Raw genomic sequence first — 16,993 nt, 5'->3', positions numbered from 1 at the left:
TTTTGCTTTTTAAAACTATCTTTAAATTACTTGTTTACAATGCCCTTCACCACTAGTGTGAGGTTGTATCCTACGAAAAATGCTAATGGTTTATCAACTTCCTTCACCTCCTTTTTTATTAACCAATGCTGTCAGATGACTTTCATAAGCATCCCAAAAGTCACATCTTTTGAGGTTATTTTAGGCTACTCTGCAACTTTTTTGTTGAAAATCAAATGAGACACAAAAGATATTATAAAGCTCTAATCTGAACTGATTTCTTTCTGAGGAAAGATTTGGGGGTAAAGTCTCAATTTAGACTTACTCAGTAGTAGCAAATGCTGGAACTGGGCAAGCATTTTAAAAATTTAAGTTTCACCCCTGGTCCTCAGTTGTATTAATTGCATTTATAGGGGCATAGATATTTCAATTAAAATATTCACATATATGTTTTGTATATACAACCATAGGTTGATTCATTTATTCATGTAACATATTCATTGCATGCCAAACATTGATACAAGAGAAAAATATATTAAAATTTTGAAAATCCCTAAACACAAATAGAGCTAAAACTATATTTCATTTTAAATTAAAAATAAAAGCTATATTCAGAAATCGTATTTCTTGTAATTAATTTCCACTCTTTTTTGAAATCAGTCAGAAGTGTTTATTGAGCAACCACTATATTCTCAGAACTTTGTTGAATATGGTGAAGAGTCTAGACAAGTTTAGGGCATGGCACATACTTCTAAGGTCCTTAATGTCGTTGGAGTTTACAGTGAATCCTCTTTCAATGAGGATATTAATAAAGTAAGAGTTACATTTTGATTGAGTTTGGCTGATATGCTTTACCACTCTCTATTCATTGAATGTTTCTCTAAGGATCTCCTCTTTTCTATAAATTTAGATCAGTTTTACTCTTGAATGAACGTGTTTTAATTTCAATACAATTCCAGTCAAAGTTCTTTTAGCTACAAGGAAGAGTCACTCTTTTCACTAGCAAAATAGGGGTTTTTATTATGAAATATAGAGCATCTCAATGATCCCAAGGAAAGACTCACATTGTATATTATAATAGAATTGGGAATCAGAATTGCTTGATATAATTGTCTTAGCATTTAATGACCATTTCCAAGCAAATGACATACAATAGAAAATAATGCTTTGCTGTGAAAGTCCCCAAATGAAACTAAGTTTGCCATTTAAAATAAAAATGATCTCAAACATTCTCTCTTTGGGTAAAATATGAATCCACTCTGATTGTTACATTTGAATTCTTGTGAGGAAAGGCTGGGATATGCAATTTACTTAGCATATTCCAAGGTTGTTGTTTTTCCCTATATTTAGATGTATTGCAGATGCTTTATTTTTTAAATGTTTTTAAATTTTTATTACAGTTGCCATACAATATTATATTAGTTTCATGTGTACAACATAGTGATTTAACATTTATATAACACTAGAGTCCCAGTGCACAAATTTGTGCACAGGTGGGGTCCGGCCAGCCCCGCCTCCTGGTCGAACTTCTGGTTGAGGGGACAATTTGCATATTAGCCTTTTATTATATAGGACTAGAGGCCCGGTGCACCCTCTCCAATAAGGACCCCTCAGGGGATGTCCCACTGCCAGTTTAGGCCCAATCCTGTGAACATCCCTCTCATAATCCAGGATCACTGGCTCCTAACTTCTCACCTGCCTGCCTGCCTAATCACCCCAAACTGCCCCCTTGCTGGCCTGGTCACCCCCAATTGCCCCCCCTGCCAGTGTAGTTGTCCCCAACTGCCGCCCCCTGCTGGCCTGGTTGCCCCTTACTGCACCCCCTGCTGGCATGGTCACCCCTCATTGGACCCCTCTGCCAGCCTGGTTTCCCCTCACTGCCCCCACTGCCAGTCTGGTCACCCCCAACTGCCCCTCCTGCAGTCACGGTAGCCCCATGCAGCCTGCTGCTCAGTCATCTGGTCGCCCCCTCACTGCCCCCCCTGCTGGCCTGGGTGCCCCCAACTTCCCCCCCTGCCAGCCTGGTCACCCCACGCAGCCCACTGCTTGGTCGTTTGGTCGTCCCTCACTAACCCCCCTGCCAGCCTGGTCACCCCACACAGCCTTTTCAGTCGTCTGTTCAGTTGTTTCCGATTCGATGATCACTTAGTCTTTTAATATATATACATAAGAAGTGATCATCCAAATAAGTCTAGTACCCATCTGACACCATAGATAGCTATTACATTATTATTGGTTATATCCTCGTGAATATTTTATAACTTACAAGCTGTGAAAGTTTTGTAACTATTTTGTAACTATTTTGGCTATATAAGCTATGCTGTACTTTATATCCCTGTGACTATTTCACCCAGCCCTTCAAACCCTTTCTATCTGGAAACCATCAGTTTGTTTTCTGTATCATGAATTTGTTTCTGTTTTGTTTATTTGTTTATTTTATTAGATCCCACATATAAATAAAATTGTATTCAAAGTTTTAAAATTATTGGAACATGATGAAGAATAGTACTTGATAACTATTATCCCACTGATTTCATATTTTAAGATGTTTAAGTTTATACATATCTTTGGTTCCCTTAAATTTGGTTTAAGATTATTGACATGATTAGCAAATCATTACCTTTCACAGATTTTTATTGAGAACTACTTAAACTTTATTATGTGAAGAATGCTCCTTTTAGTTGCTGCAACCAAAAAAATTTTGCCACTTGATAGAACTTTACAGTTTAATAGAAAAGATGTGAGAATAGAAAATACGGGCTCATGCCAGAGGACCAGAAAGCAAAACCAAACCAAACAAAACAGATCTTTCTTAGTACGTAAATAATCAATTAAGACTAAAAATTACAGCAGATGCTTGAATAAATTACAAGACAGGTTCTTGCCAGTGTTGCTAAGTGGTTAGAGCATTGGCCCACAGAATAAATGGTCTCAGGTTTGATTCCCAGTCAAGGTCATGTACCTAGGTTGCAGGCTCAATCTCCAGCCCTGGTCAGTCAGGGCACATGCAGGTGGCAACCAATTGATGCTTCTCTTTCTCTCTCTCCCTTCCACTCTCTCTAAAAATCAATGGAAAAATATCCTTGGGTGAGGATGAACAACAACAACAACAAAAAAGTAACAATAAGTTGCAAGACTGTTGTGATCACCTGAATCAAAATCTATAGCCATTTTATGTGATGTTATCCTATATAATAAAAGCATAATATGCAAATTGACCAAACAACCAAACAGCAAACAGCGAACAACCATCTGAGACCATGCTATGACACATACTGGCACCAGGCTAGCCAAGGCTGGTGCGATGTGATTGATCAGGGGCCTGGCTATCACCCCATGATTACCCCACAAAAGGAGGCCCAGGCCACCACTGGAGGGATGATCAATGGTGGGGTTCCATGATCACCCCAAAGGAGGCCCAGGCTACCAATCAGTGGGCTACAGCTGGTGGCTGGAGCCTCCCTCTGTGAGGGAAGCCCGGGTTCTGGGTGCCTGAGGGAAGCCGGTGCTGGCAGCTGGGGGAAGGAAGGCCTACTCTTGCACGAATTTCATGCATTGGGCCTCTAGTATGCTAATAACTATGAAAGATTGGAAAATATACAATTCTGAGCTTATTGCATTTTTAATACTTTGCAGTATCCTTAGATTTTTGTGGCTCATTCAGAATACCATTGAATTTTTAAAGTCTCTACATTTGAAATTATAATAATACCTCATTTACCCATCTGGAAATAACAGTGTATAAGATAGCATTCAAATAAATGTATAGACTGTTCAGACTTTTTGTATTACTAAAAGGAAATTAAATATATAAACATGTTCTTTTCAGGATAACCAAAACCTAGTCCTTTCAGCATTGAAATATTTTCATTTTAACTATTTTAGTGAACACTTTTATTGACTGTTTTCTGATTTGCTTCATTAAGTAGTGCATAATAACTAACCAACAATTTTATAGTACTTTACAGTTCACAGAGTTCTTTTCACATAAAATATCTCATTTAGTTTCTCCAGCAAAGCTATGAGTTATGTGGTAGTGTTATATCTATGTTTCAAGGTCAATAAATCTGAGTGACTTATCTGATTTGCCAATGATCACCCAACCAGTAGTAATGATTTAGAATGGAAATCCAGGACTTCTCATTCTAAAACACAATGTAATTTCAATGTTTCTTAATTTTAAGGGGTGTCATTATCAGCATTAATTATTGTTTCTTTTTGTTATAAAGTGATGCTCATGTACTATGAAGTTCAATACAGCTCACTGTTTCTTCCATTAATACACAGATGAAGTAGTTGATTTTTTTCTAGATGCCACATTATAAGATAACTGCATACTTTTATTTTTTTATATATTTTATTGATTTTATTACAGAGAGGAAGAGAGAGGGATAGAGAGTTAGAAACATCGATGATAGAGAAACATCGATCAGCTGCCTCTTGCACACCCCCTACTGGGGATGTGCCCGCAACCAAGGTACATGCCCTTAACCGGAATCGAACCTGGGACCCTTCAGTCCGCAGGCTGACGCTCTATCCACTGAGCCAAACCGGTTTCGGCTAACTGCATACTTTTAAATATTAGAATCAAACTCAACACAGTGAGATGCTTGCACTATGAGAAGAAAGTGAAACCTTAGTCAAATGTAAATTCTGATCTCCCCTCCCCCACTCACTTTGGGGCCATATGCTTACTTAGTAGAATAGTAGGCAGATCCCAGCAATGTTTAAATGAATCTATAATCAGTTTCTCTCTCTCTCTCTCTCTCTCTCTCTCTCTCTCTCTCTCTCTCTCTCTTTCTCTCCCTGTCTCCCTCTCTCTCTCCTTCCCTCCCTCTCTCTCCCTACATATAAATTAAATGGTGTATGATGAGACTTCACCATATGTTGTGCCATTATCTCTTCAATGACCAAGATTACTACATTTTCTAGTTATCTACTTCTATGTTTATTGTCTTCTCCATATTTTCTATTACTACCTTTGGTTTTCAACATGATTACTATTTAGTTGCTCTTAATATTTGTCCTTGGGAAGTCACTGCAACTTTGCAAGAGAATCAAGAAATCAAATATACATTACTTCACTGGGTTTTTATACTATTTAATTCTCAGTGTTTAGCTCTGATGTCAGAATGGATAAATATCTTCCACGTGTCAAACTTTCAATGGTAGTCTTCAACACTGATAAGAGACATTTTTGTTTGCTTTTTGACTCAAGGCTTATGTTTTAATAAATAAAAAGAGTTATATTCATTGATATGATACTAAGTGTTTAACAATATGAATTCTGGAGAAAAATTTAAAAGCACTTTTTTGACATGATGTTAGATACTATAGACATAAATAATATCAAAAGCACAGATGACAGTTAAATTAGGACATGATGAATTTTTAGTATTTATTCCCTTGACAGCTTTTCTCAAGTGGGGTTCCTCAATAGAATTAAGTCCTATAGAAAATGACTTGCAGACCTGTTTTCTTATTCTTGTCAAGGGTGGTGATGTTTAAGTAACTCACTAGGTATAGTGAACTGCTTAGGCTTTGGTCTTGGATAATCAGCATCAACTGGAAAATTATTAGAAATGCTAGTTCTTGGGACTCACCCAAGACACTGAATCTAGACCACTGGAGCTGGAACCCAGCTATCAATGGTTTAATAAGGCCTATGGGTGATCCTGATGAACCCAAAGTTATGAAAGCCACTGCTCCAGGACATTAGAATTAATCCCCATGCATTGAGAAGATTTTCCCTAGAACCTTAAGTCCTCTGCTTCCAGCCAGTGGAAAAAGAAAGAAAGGGTGGGAAAACCTTACTCTTTTTTGCAAAAGCCTCACCCCAGAACCGACAGATATTCTCACATTCTACTGGCAATAAGTACAGTAGCGCGCGCATGTGCACACACACACACACACCCACACACACACACACCCCCGCCGGCATCCAAAATTTTGTTTTTTGCAGTTTCTTTCGCTTTTCACAGTATCAATTACTGGTCCATGGTCAGACGTGATCTGAAAATATTAAATGGAAAATTTCAGAGATAAACAATTAATAAGTTTTAAATCGTGTGCTGTTCTGATTGATGTGAGGAAATTTCACACCTTCTTGTTCTATCTTGCCTGGGTGTGAATCATCCCTTTGTCCAGCATCTCCATGCTGTATACATTCCCTATCTGTTAGTCACTTAGTAGCCATTGGTTATAAGGTTGACTGTCACAGTATTGCAATGCTTGTATTCAAGTAACCCTTATTTTACTTAGTAAGGACTCCAAAGCCATTCACATATCTTTCATTACAGCATATTGTTATAATTATTCTATTTTATTATTAGTTATTCTAGTTAATCTCTTACTGCACCTAATTTATAAATTAAACTTTAACTTGGGTGTATATATACAGTAAGGAAAAAGCATAGTATATATAAGGGTTGGTACTAACCATGGTTTCAGACATCTACAGGTGTATTGGAACACATCTTCCACAGATAAGGAGGGATTACTGTGATCATATGGCTACCCAGTGGTGTACTGGAGCCAGCTTGTATCTGCTCATGTGAGCCCATTTTCAAATTTTCAGGCATTTGGGGAGCTACTTGACATTATCTTGAGAACTTAAACATGGCTATAGGGAATATTTACACCACAGAAATGGACAAACACTAAAATCAGGGCCTTTTCCTACCACCCCAAGAAAGCCAGTTGTAAACATATACTAGCACAGAACTAACCTATACAAGCTTGGCTGACTCTACTGGGAGCCCTGCGGCTGAAATGGCCCTTCAAAATGGCCCAACTTTGAGCCCTATTGACTGAGCCTTTATACCCTTGCCTTGGTCAGATCCTAATATAATTGATTTGTCATGAGCCAGGGTATTAGGATATTTTTAATGTTCTCTGGACAATTCTCATATGTAGCCACACTAGATACTATTTACAAGATTCAAGCCAATTGCTGAAATGACACTGTTTTTTGATGGTTGATTTGTTTTTATTTTTGTAATGTCTGCATTCCACTTCCTTTAAATGAAATTGTGCCTGGAGCAAAAGCCCTGTATGCAACAAATAATTGGTAAATATTTCTAGGGTGGTTGGCTAAAATAATTATGGTAAATTGAAAAGGAATTTTACCCAGAATAATTAACTTACAGGTGAAATACAATAGAAATACAATAATGTATTCTCAAAAATGAATTAATAAGTTCCTGAATTAAGTTATCTTTAAGATGTTAATCAAATAAATAACATGTATGCTTTTCTATTACAGAGGAAGTTAGAAGATCTGAGCTCTGAGTGGAAGGCGGTAACCCGTTTACTTCAAGAGCTGAGGGCAAAGCAACCTGGCCCAGCTCCTGGACTGGCCACTGTTGGAGCCTGTAAGTATACTGGATCACATTCTCTTTGGCTGTCGCCATTTGCTCAAAAGCACGATAGTGAGGCGATGTCTGGGTGAAAGGGAAAATTTGTTGCAATTCTTAAAATAGGAATAAAACTTTGTATTATTTACTATACAAAATGCCTTAGAGTAGGTTCCTTAGAAATGGACTCTGATTCAGAGTATTGGATGACAAAAGTATAGTGGAGTGTGTTTTATGGAGATACACCTATGATGAAGAAAGGTACTTTGGAGCAGAGAGTGGAAGAGGCTGAAGGGTGATTTGACTATGACAGAGGCCGAATCCATCAGCTGATTCCATGGGAGCCTTAGAACTAGGCTGGCTCTGCAGAGCTGTCCTGAATTGCAGGGTGAGGGCCTGGTCTTTATATTCCTGACCCAGCTATTCATTGCTCATGGACTGCCCACAGGGAGGAAAGGGAGGCCTCGGAAGTATTTTCTGGGGCCAAAGGCAATTTCTAGTTAAGGAACACCATTAACAACCAATACTCCCAGCATCAGGGATAGGTGTATTGTCCCTGAACAGGGGATTAGGAAGGAGCACCAGAGTACCCCCTAGTACTAATGCATGAGGGTTCATTTTCAATGATTCCTGTATAATTTAGACAATATTCTTCAAATATGCCTATACAAATTCCTGAAACCACAGAAACACAGTCCTCCTAGCCCCTCTCCCTGTTCCATTTCAAAACAATTTTAAGAGCTTTGATTTTTGGTTCAAACAAAAGAAAAAGAGACCATGACTCCTAAAAGCAGGCATGGGGGAGGAATGTTTCTTCATTTAACTATAGTTTTAATTTTTATTTTCACTGCGTATTTTCAGTCTTTTATTTCACTTTCTAGTCATTTGTTAGTAGAAGGTATGCATAAAATCTCATTGTAATGTTAAGGCTGCCTCGGGGGGGGGGGGAGGGGGGGGGAAGAGCTAGAAAAGTTCTTTGCTATACCAATCCTATAATTATGCAGGGCTAAAAACATCTTTGTTTTGTTGTTGTAGTTTTTGCCTTGTTTACTTTTAAAAGATCAAGTGATTGAAGTATTAAAGCATAGTGACTGGTTCTTCAAGTAAAGTTTATATTTATTTTATATCAAGTAGAAATATAACACCCACGGTAGCACAATGATAATTCAATAGAAGGCACAAATAGTTCTTGTGTTAAAAGAGGCCATACAATCTGGGGACAGTGTGTTTCATGTGCCCCCTAGGATTTCTGCACAGTCATCAGAGTTGGATTTAATAACATTGAAGACTTGAAAATGACATGCAAGCATTCCTTTTTTTAATCATTCAGGACAGTAAAATTGCTATATCAGAGTTTATATTTAATTAAGTATACCAGTTTTATTTCTTCATATTTTTTTATTATTTTAATATATTTTTATTTCAGAGAAGAAGGGAGAGGGAGAGAGAGATAGAAACATCAATGTTGAGAGAGAATCATTGATTGGTTGCCTCCTGCACACCCCCTACTGGGGATCGAGCCCGCAACCCAGGCATGTGCTCTTGACCAGAATTGAACCAGGGACCCTTCAGTCCGCAAGCCAACACCCTATCCACTAAGCCAAACAAGCTAGGGCTACTTTTTTTTTAGACCTGTAATTTTTGGTTCCCTCAGCACAAATTATTGATATTTGTTCACTACCTTTCTGTCATATGTTCAACTCTCTAACTCTGTAAAGAGATTGGGTTCCAATGATTTGTTGATAAGTTTGTTGAACTCTGAACATAATTATGGGTTTATGCCTCTGTTTAAGTCACTTAACTCATGGTAGGCGGATTACAAAGCCAGAGCACAATAATCTATTTCACCTGTAAAGTACTTAAGTGTAACAATAATCTTTCTAATGGAAAATACACTTAAAATTCCAATTTTGATTTTCACCAACAGGTATGATTCATCCATTTAATAAATATTATTGAATAACTTTCATGTATTGGACATCATATGAGGTGCTGAGGATGCAGCATAGAATAAGATAAAGTCCCTCCTTTCATAAAATATGTACTCTGGAAGAGAAAAGTGATGAGCTAATAAAAATAATAGATACTATCTTGATATTAAGTATTATAGAGTGTAGTTCGAAGATTGACGTCAAATGGGCATTTTAGAGATGCAGAGTCTCAGGCCCCACCCTAGACCTAATGATTCATAATCTGTGTTTGAATAGCATCCCCATGTGATTTGTGTACACACTGAAGTTTGAGAAACACAGTTATGAAGAACAAGAAGACAGGAGACAAGTCAAAGGGAGTGAATATGAGAACATAACTTTCTATACAGGGAAGCTTCTCTTTCAAGATAACATTTGAGAATACCAAAAAGCTGTTAGTAATGAGAAAGTGAGCCATATGTATATCTGGGGGAAATTACTCCAGAAAGAGAGAGAACATCCAGAGTAAAGGCCTTGAACTGGAGCAAGATGGAAAAATATCAAAGAGACTAATGAATCCAAAGCAGAGAGCAAGGGTACATGTGGCCAAAACAGTGGAAGACATTTTTATGCCCTACTTACCTCTCCCAGACCTAAGAGTCTCATCTCCCCCTACCACTCCTTGCCACCACCTTGTCCCTCCACATTGTTGCCGGTAGTGAAAGTCTGGGAATGGCCGCAGCTCCAAGCCACTGGAGATTACTGGTTAAGCTTGGGCCAGAGATGAAGAAGTGAAGGAGAGAGGAATTTTCTCAAAAGCAGGAGTATTCATCCCTTATAGTAAACTGACACAGAGCTGGGCATAAAGTAAAAATGTTAAATCCACAAATGTTGAATGAAAACAATCAATAGAGATTCAGGTAGATCCAGAGCTACTTTTATTCAAACAAAATATTTTTTTTTCTTTAACATCTGGTTTAAACATCAGAATTAAGAATTACTCAAATTCCTGACGTCCAGAAAGTTAATCACAAATACAGTATTAAAAAATCTGATTTGTAATGTGGTTTAGATATATGATTATTTCACCTATTACATTTTAATATAATGTAATTTATAATTCATCATAGTAAATTTCATTATACTATCGTGCTAGCTGCTTTTACATATGTCCTTATCTTCCAAATAATTGCAAAGAGCATATGGTTATAAGCAATTTTTATAAAAGTAAGAATCCCAAGGCTTGGAGGGGAAATAGCTAGATTAAGGCCACACAGCTGGGAAGAAACTGAGCCAAGATTCCAATCCAAGTGTGTCAGGCTCCAAAACCTGTGTTGTGTTTTGCTTTGTTTGTTTTGCTTTGTTTGTTTTGTTTTTGCTGTGCCTTGCACTATCTCTTTGTTCAAGAACCTAATGGAAATTGTAGATATGAAGGCAGCTAGCCAGTAGTTAATGTTATTTAACTCAATATTTGATGTATGGGGAATAAAAGTGAGATATATTGCTATGTCTTTTCTACTTAATAGAAGAAATCAGTTTACTCTATTTGAATTTCTTAGAATTCTAGAACTCTGAATCTTTTAGAATTATAGAACTCTGGACTTAGAATAATGGTTGAAATTGTCATCTGGTTGAATATTCTCTTATATGTATGGAAAGTGAAGCCCAAAGGTCTTTTTAAAAAATACCAAACCAAGTTTCTTTGTGTCAGCTTACTTAAATTATGTAATACTCTGCGGATGAGATGGTCCTCTCTGAGCTGTTTAAATTGTTTCAATTTACAAGATTAATAGTCATGTTGGAAAAATTTAAAAAATTCTTTGCAATCAGTTGCTTGGATACCTGAATGTATGTTATCTATCTCTACATAAAAACACTCCAAATGTAATGTGTTAAAACAAGAATTATTTACTTGGTCATGATTCTGTGGGTCTGCATATTAGGCTATGATTAGCTGGATAGTTATTCTGAATGTCTTTCTAGGAGCCATTTGTGTACATGGAGTTATCTGGCAACTCAACAGGAGTTAGATGGTCTAAAATGAACTCACTCAGATATCTGAAAGCTTACTATCAATTTGATTGGTTCCATACAAGGCCTCTCATCCTCCAGTAGGCTAGACTGAGCTTCATTATGTAGCATTCTCAGGACAGCATTTTGAAAGGGTAAGAATGGAAGCTACACCTCTTGATGCCTGGACTCATACAACATCACTTCTGCTAGATTCTATTGGTCAAAGCAAGTTGTAAGGCCAGTCAAGATTCAAGGGATATAAAAATAGACTTCACTTCCTGAAGGGAGAAGCTATAATATCATTGCACAGGGGCTTACATACAGGAATGGGAGGCTTTTTTATGGTCATCTTTGCACACAAACAACTACATTAGGGAAATGGGTAGAGGAAGCAGACATGAATGACAATGTTGGTCTGCATCCAATGTCCTATGTCTGTGGTTCTCAAACTTAACCATACATTAAAATCACCCATTTCTCATTAGAACGCAGATTGTTTGGTTTCAACCCCAGTTACTGATTCAGTAGATCTAGAGTGAATATGAGAATTAGAATTTCTAAAAAGTCCCCAGGTGATGGTGATTCTGCTGCTCATTTAAGAGCTACTCTCATAAGCCTATGATGACTGGAGGAGTTCATCCCTACTCCTGCATGCAACATGGGGTGGAATTTAAGTGACATCCAATGCTAGGGATGCCAAAGGGAACTCCATGTTATTTTAGCACCACCATTCCTCTTCCCTCCCCCCAAAGACTTTGTAGCTTGGAAGTTCAAGTATATGGAAAGCACTCTAAGCCCAGTTAGTATAGTATTTGCCTAGCAGAACAGCTCAGAGACCTGTGGGGAGAATAGCCATGCTTATATGAAGCTTCCCTAGAGATTCTCAGAAACATTTAAGTAGATAGGACTTTGCATTGGACTAAAGGCCTGCATGGCAGATGGAGGCAAAGAGCCATCAAATCTGGTTGCAAATGTCAATGTGAATTCTTTCTTAACCACAAGCTGCTGGGTCTGGGAACATTCATATTCGACAATACCCAATTTAGCATTTTCGAAAGAAATTGCATATAGAACATACTTAATATGAAGACTCCAAATGAGGATATTGAAGTTTTTCAAATGCCCCAGCATAATAACTATTAAATGAATGAACATTGTATATATAGACACATGGAAGTGACCGTTAATAGAGATTACTAGTTTATTAAACACTGATAAAATCATCTCTTCCTGTAATGAATTTTAGGGAGAGCAAGTCTCAAATGTAATTATAAAAGTGCTGCCCTAGAGGTCAAGAAGCCTAAATTCTAATCCCAATTGTGCTACCACCTAGATAAGGGATCAACACACACTTTTTGTAAAGAGCCAGATAGTGTATATTTTCTGCTTTGTGGATCATAAGATTAACTTTGTCATTATATTCTGAAAGTAGCCAGACCACAGGCAATCCTATCTAATAAAGAGGGAATATGCTAATTGACCCTCATGCTCATGCCATCACAAAGAAAGAGGCGCCCACAGCCAATAAGGAGGGACTATGCTAATTGACTACCCCAACCTCAACGATGATGGCACCCACAGCCACAAAATGGTGGTGCCCAGTCCCCTCAGCCATGCCGGGGCAACAGGCACACGGTCGCTCCACACATCTGCCTCCAGAGTCCCCCAGTCCCTTCAGCCCCCCAGCCATCCAGAGCCAGCCCGAGGTGCAGGCAAGCCTTGGATGTTGACTGCCCAGCTGATGCCCAAGGTGCAGGCAAGCCTTGGATTGCAGCTGCCCAGGGCTGCCCAAGGCTCAGGTAACCAGGGGCAACTGAGGCTTGTGCTGCCAGCAGTGGCAGCAGCAGAGGTGTGATAGGGGCGTTGCCTTCCCCTGATTGCCGGGTAGCCTCCTGCCCCTGAGGACTACTGGACTATGAGAGAGGGCAGGCTGGGCTGAGGGACCCCTGCTCCAGTGCATGAATTTTCATGCACTGGGCCTGTAGTGTATAAATAAATGGGCATGGCTGTGTTCCAATAACACTTTATTCACAAAAACCTGAAGATATAAATTGGTTCAAAATTGGCCTTTAATGCCTGGGACTTTGTCTTGAGCAAGAGGGCATCCCTGAAGAGAGTATCACACACATTTATATCTTTTCACAATGCCAGGTTTATTAGGGGAGACCTTCTCAATAAGCCAATAGAGTCGCACACAGGTTACACACAGAAAATGGGAGCTTAAGTGATAGAAGAAAGCAGAGTGAGCATCCAGTGTGAAGTCCCAGTCACTGGTGTGTCCCCAGGTGGAGAAGTGGATGTCAATCACAAGTCAGGTGGCTCCAGTGGTGACACAGGTCAGGTCAGGTCAGGTAGAGTTGAAGTCCAGTAGAGTTCCAAACATGACCTGTGGTAAACCTAGTCTCAAGTGTTAGATGGTCAGAGTTCTGAGTTCTTATAGACCACCAGGGGTGGAGGTCTTACTCATATTGGTGCCCAGATGCAGTCTTTATCCAACTGTTCAGACTTGTGGCTTGGGATGTTCTGGGCCCCTCCTAAGGGCATTCCCATTACATCCCATTACTAGTAACTCAGTCTTCACATAGCATTTGACATAACTGACATAGCTGACGGTGACTCCATATTGGATTATCAATGTGGTCCAATAAGTCCACTCTGCTCTTGATATAGATAGGCTTCTAAATTCAAGTACCTGTGATTCTTCCCAGACATTTCTCTGGCCATAGGAGAAACTCACCCACTTGCAGAGCAGGTTGTAATGCTGGGGAGGAATCATTCCTAGAGCAACACTCAATGGGCAGCAGTTGATGGATGAATATCCCATTTTTTTCACTCCTTGTAGGGTAACTCTGAGGCATATTCCACACCAGAGGTCTCCAGTGGGGTTGTGCCATCCTTCTCAGAGACACAAAAGAGGTGCCATTGTTGGGGAGAGGGACATTTCTCCCTCCTATCCCTTTTGAGTTCTTATGGCTGGACTAATAAAATTAACACAACATCAGATTAACAGGAGGGGAAAAACAATTTAATACATACATATAGGAGATCATAAATGATACTCAGTGAAATGATGAACTAGCCCAGATTATTATATTTTTTAGACAAAGAAACAATAAGTTTGGAAGAATTGATAGGAATAAATTTAGGTTTGGGTGTTCATTAGTAAGGAATCCAAACAGAAAGAGAGCTTAGTAGTAAATTAGCAAAAATATAGTAATAATGTTTCTTTTTTTCTAATTTATCTTTATTGTTGAAAGTATTATAGATGCCCCCTGTATCCCTCCCCGCCCCTTGATCTCCTCCATCCTGCTCCCGCCCCCTCCCCAGGCCTTCACCACACTATTGTCTGTTTTACGCATGTATGCTTACAAGCCTTCTTAGCTTTGGTTTTCTTAACTCTAGCAATAAGGTTCTCTCTCAGCCCCTTTGGAGCAAGGATGAGGATACCTTTCATAGGGAGATTTATTTCCTGCATTCAAGGAGAAAAGGGAGGGTCAACATGCTCTTCTCCCTCGGTTTGCTTGTCCAGGTCTTATGTGACAGTGCCCATACTTACCCTTCTTGTTCTACTGTCTCCCCGTTTCCTCAAACTCCAACCTCTCTGGCTTTCTTCAGTTCCTTTAGTATGTCTACTTCTTACTGAGCTCAGGGTTTCCACATGTACTAATCTCTAGCCTGGATATTCTCTCCCCTGATTCATCCTTTAGCTCTCAGCTATGCCTTTTATTCTACAGGCTCTTTCCTTGAGCTTCCTATTATACACTCTCGAAGCATACTTTTCTCTTTCATATTCTTATCATTATTTTGATTACTAAGTTATTTATGTAATTTTTTAGTTTTCATTTCCTAATATGTATGCAATTTTATTCAATGATTAGCACATAGTAGGTGTTTAATATATTTTGACCCAATAAACATGTATTTTAGGGTTGGATCAAATAAGTCAACCTACTGTGTAATTATAATACCAAAGAGATTGAGTGGCAGAATCTGGACTTCAATCCACATCTGAATTTGATCTCAATGCTCGTCAGTATTCTTACATATATCAAATTTTTTTTCTTCTTAGATATAGCTTACAGATATGTTTATCCTCATATTATCAGAGATACATACTAATTTTTAAGACTACAGGATAAGTAAAAAAGAAATATGCTATGGATTTGATGAAAATTTTGCAGCTTAACTCTATCCCCCATCTCATTCCTTAGCTCTCATTCCTAACTATGTCCTGATACCCAGTTTGAGAACCTGTACTTGACAGTCTCACATGCTCTCTTCCTCTTAAAATTTATATAATTTATTTCTTCCCTCATCTTCAATATTTTTAATAAAATATGTTTAATATTATTTCCCAGAGCGTTTGTCAGCCCATGATGATTTCATGAGACATTCAATTTAGCTATGCTAATATTGAGGCAAAATTGCTAACGCTACTAATTGCACCAGTTTCTAAATTGTAATATAGACCTACAATAGAAAAAGAAAGTCAGTCAGAGAAAGATAAATATCACATGATCTCACTCATCTGTGGATTATAATGAAAAACATAAACTGATTAACAAAAACAGACCCAAAGACAGAGAAGCATTGATCAGATGCTCAATCCTCAGAGGGAAGGTAGGGGAGGGGGGGGGTAAGGGGCAGAGATCAACCAAAGGACTTGCATGCATGCATGTAAGCATAACCAATGGACACAGACACCAGGGTGGTGAGGGCATGAATGGGTTTGGGGGGGGGGGCAATGGCGGGATAAGGACACATATGTAATACCTTAATCGATAAAGAAAAATAAGAAAAAGAGAGTCAAAATTATAATACTTTCGATTCTTGCTTCAGAGGTCATTATCACAACTTTAAAAAAAAAAAAGTCATTGTTCTCCAGCATTGAACAGCAGGAACTAAATAGCATGCCACTAAAAAAAAAAAAAAATGGGAAACAATATTGAAATAAACAAATTAGTCAATCTCCAATGTCACTTTAGTTTTCCAGGATTAGTCTTTGCTCTTGAAGAAATTCATGGATAGAAGATATAAATAAACTCCCTACAATGTTTACTATGGATTTTAAATGGAAGAGGTAATTTTACTTCCTATATTGAAGACAGTAAAAAAGTTGTTTCCTAGAATATTAGTATACTAGAAGCCCGATGCATGAAATTCTTACAAGAGTAGGCCTTCCTTCCCCCAGCTGCCAGCACCAGCTTCCCTCTGGCACCTGGGACCCAGGCTTCCCTCCAAGCCCCGGGCTTCCCTTGCAGCCTCGGCTTCATCTGGAAGGTTGGCCAGAAGGACATCTGGTCTAATTAGCATATTATGCTTTTATTATTATAGATTTTTTTAAAAACCTATGATTTAGTGATAAGCATTTTTTTTTTTTTTTTGCTTACGAAGTCCAGCAAGATCAAAAGAGAAGTCCCATTATTTTTCTTACAGATTCTTATTTGAGATGAAATGTACCTTTTTCTTTTGAACCTGCACTCCATGTTTAACAAATAAGAACATAACTCAGAATTGAATTGTGCACTTTGAATTGAAATTTGTTTTCAAGGTCAGGACCCTGTTTCATAAGAAATTTTATTTTTGCCAGTACGGCTGACATCCTCTCCCATCAGCTGAAAGACAAACTTGTCTAATAAAGCTTTCAGATTCAATTTGCTCTCTGCATACAGCTTGAGGATCTCTGGAGGTCATTCACAGTATGTGCTACAACCCCAACAGGGAGAGGTAATAGAA

General features: G+C 38.4%; 1 protein-coding gene across 2 annotated transcripts in view; it reads left to right on the top strand.

Annotated features, from left to right (window-relative positions):
* The window catches only part of DMD (dystrophin), a 1,914,059-nt gene that overhangs the window by 1,137,013 nt on the left and 760,053 nt on the right, over positions 1-16,993 (top strand). For both annotated transcript variants that reach the window (XM_054720874.1, XM_028129748.2), the window contains exon 45: positions 7,244-7,352. In XM_054720874.1, the coding sequence (XP_054576849.1) occupies positions 7,244-7,352 (109 nt within the window). The remainder of the gene's footprint in view (positions 1-7,243; positions 7,353-16,993) is intronic.

Source organism: Eptesicus fuscus, chromosome 1 (assembly GCF_027574615.1).
Source record: "Eptesicus fuscus isolate TK198812 chromosome 1, DD_ASM_mEF_20220401, whole genome shotgun sequence".
NCBI lineage: Eukaryota > Metazoa > Chordata > Mammalia > Chiroptera > Vespertilionidae > Eptesicus > Eptesicus fuscus.
The sequence above is the reverse complement of the archived record's forward strand: the minus strand, read 5'-3'. Positions and strand labels throughout refer to the sequence as shown.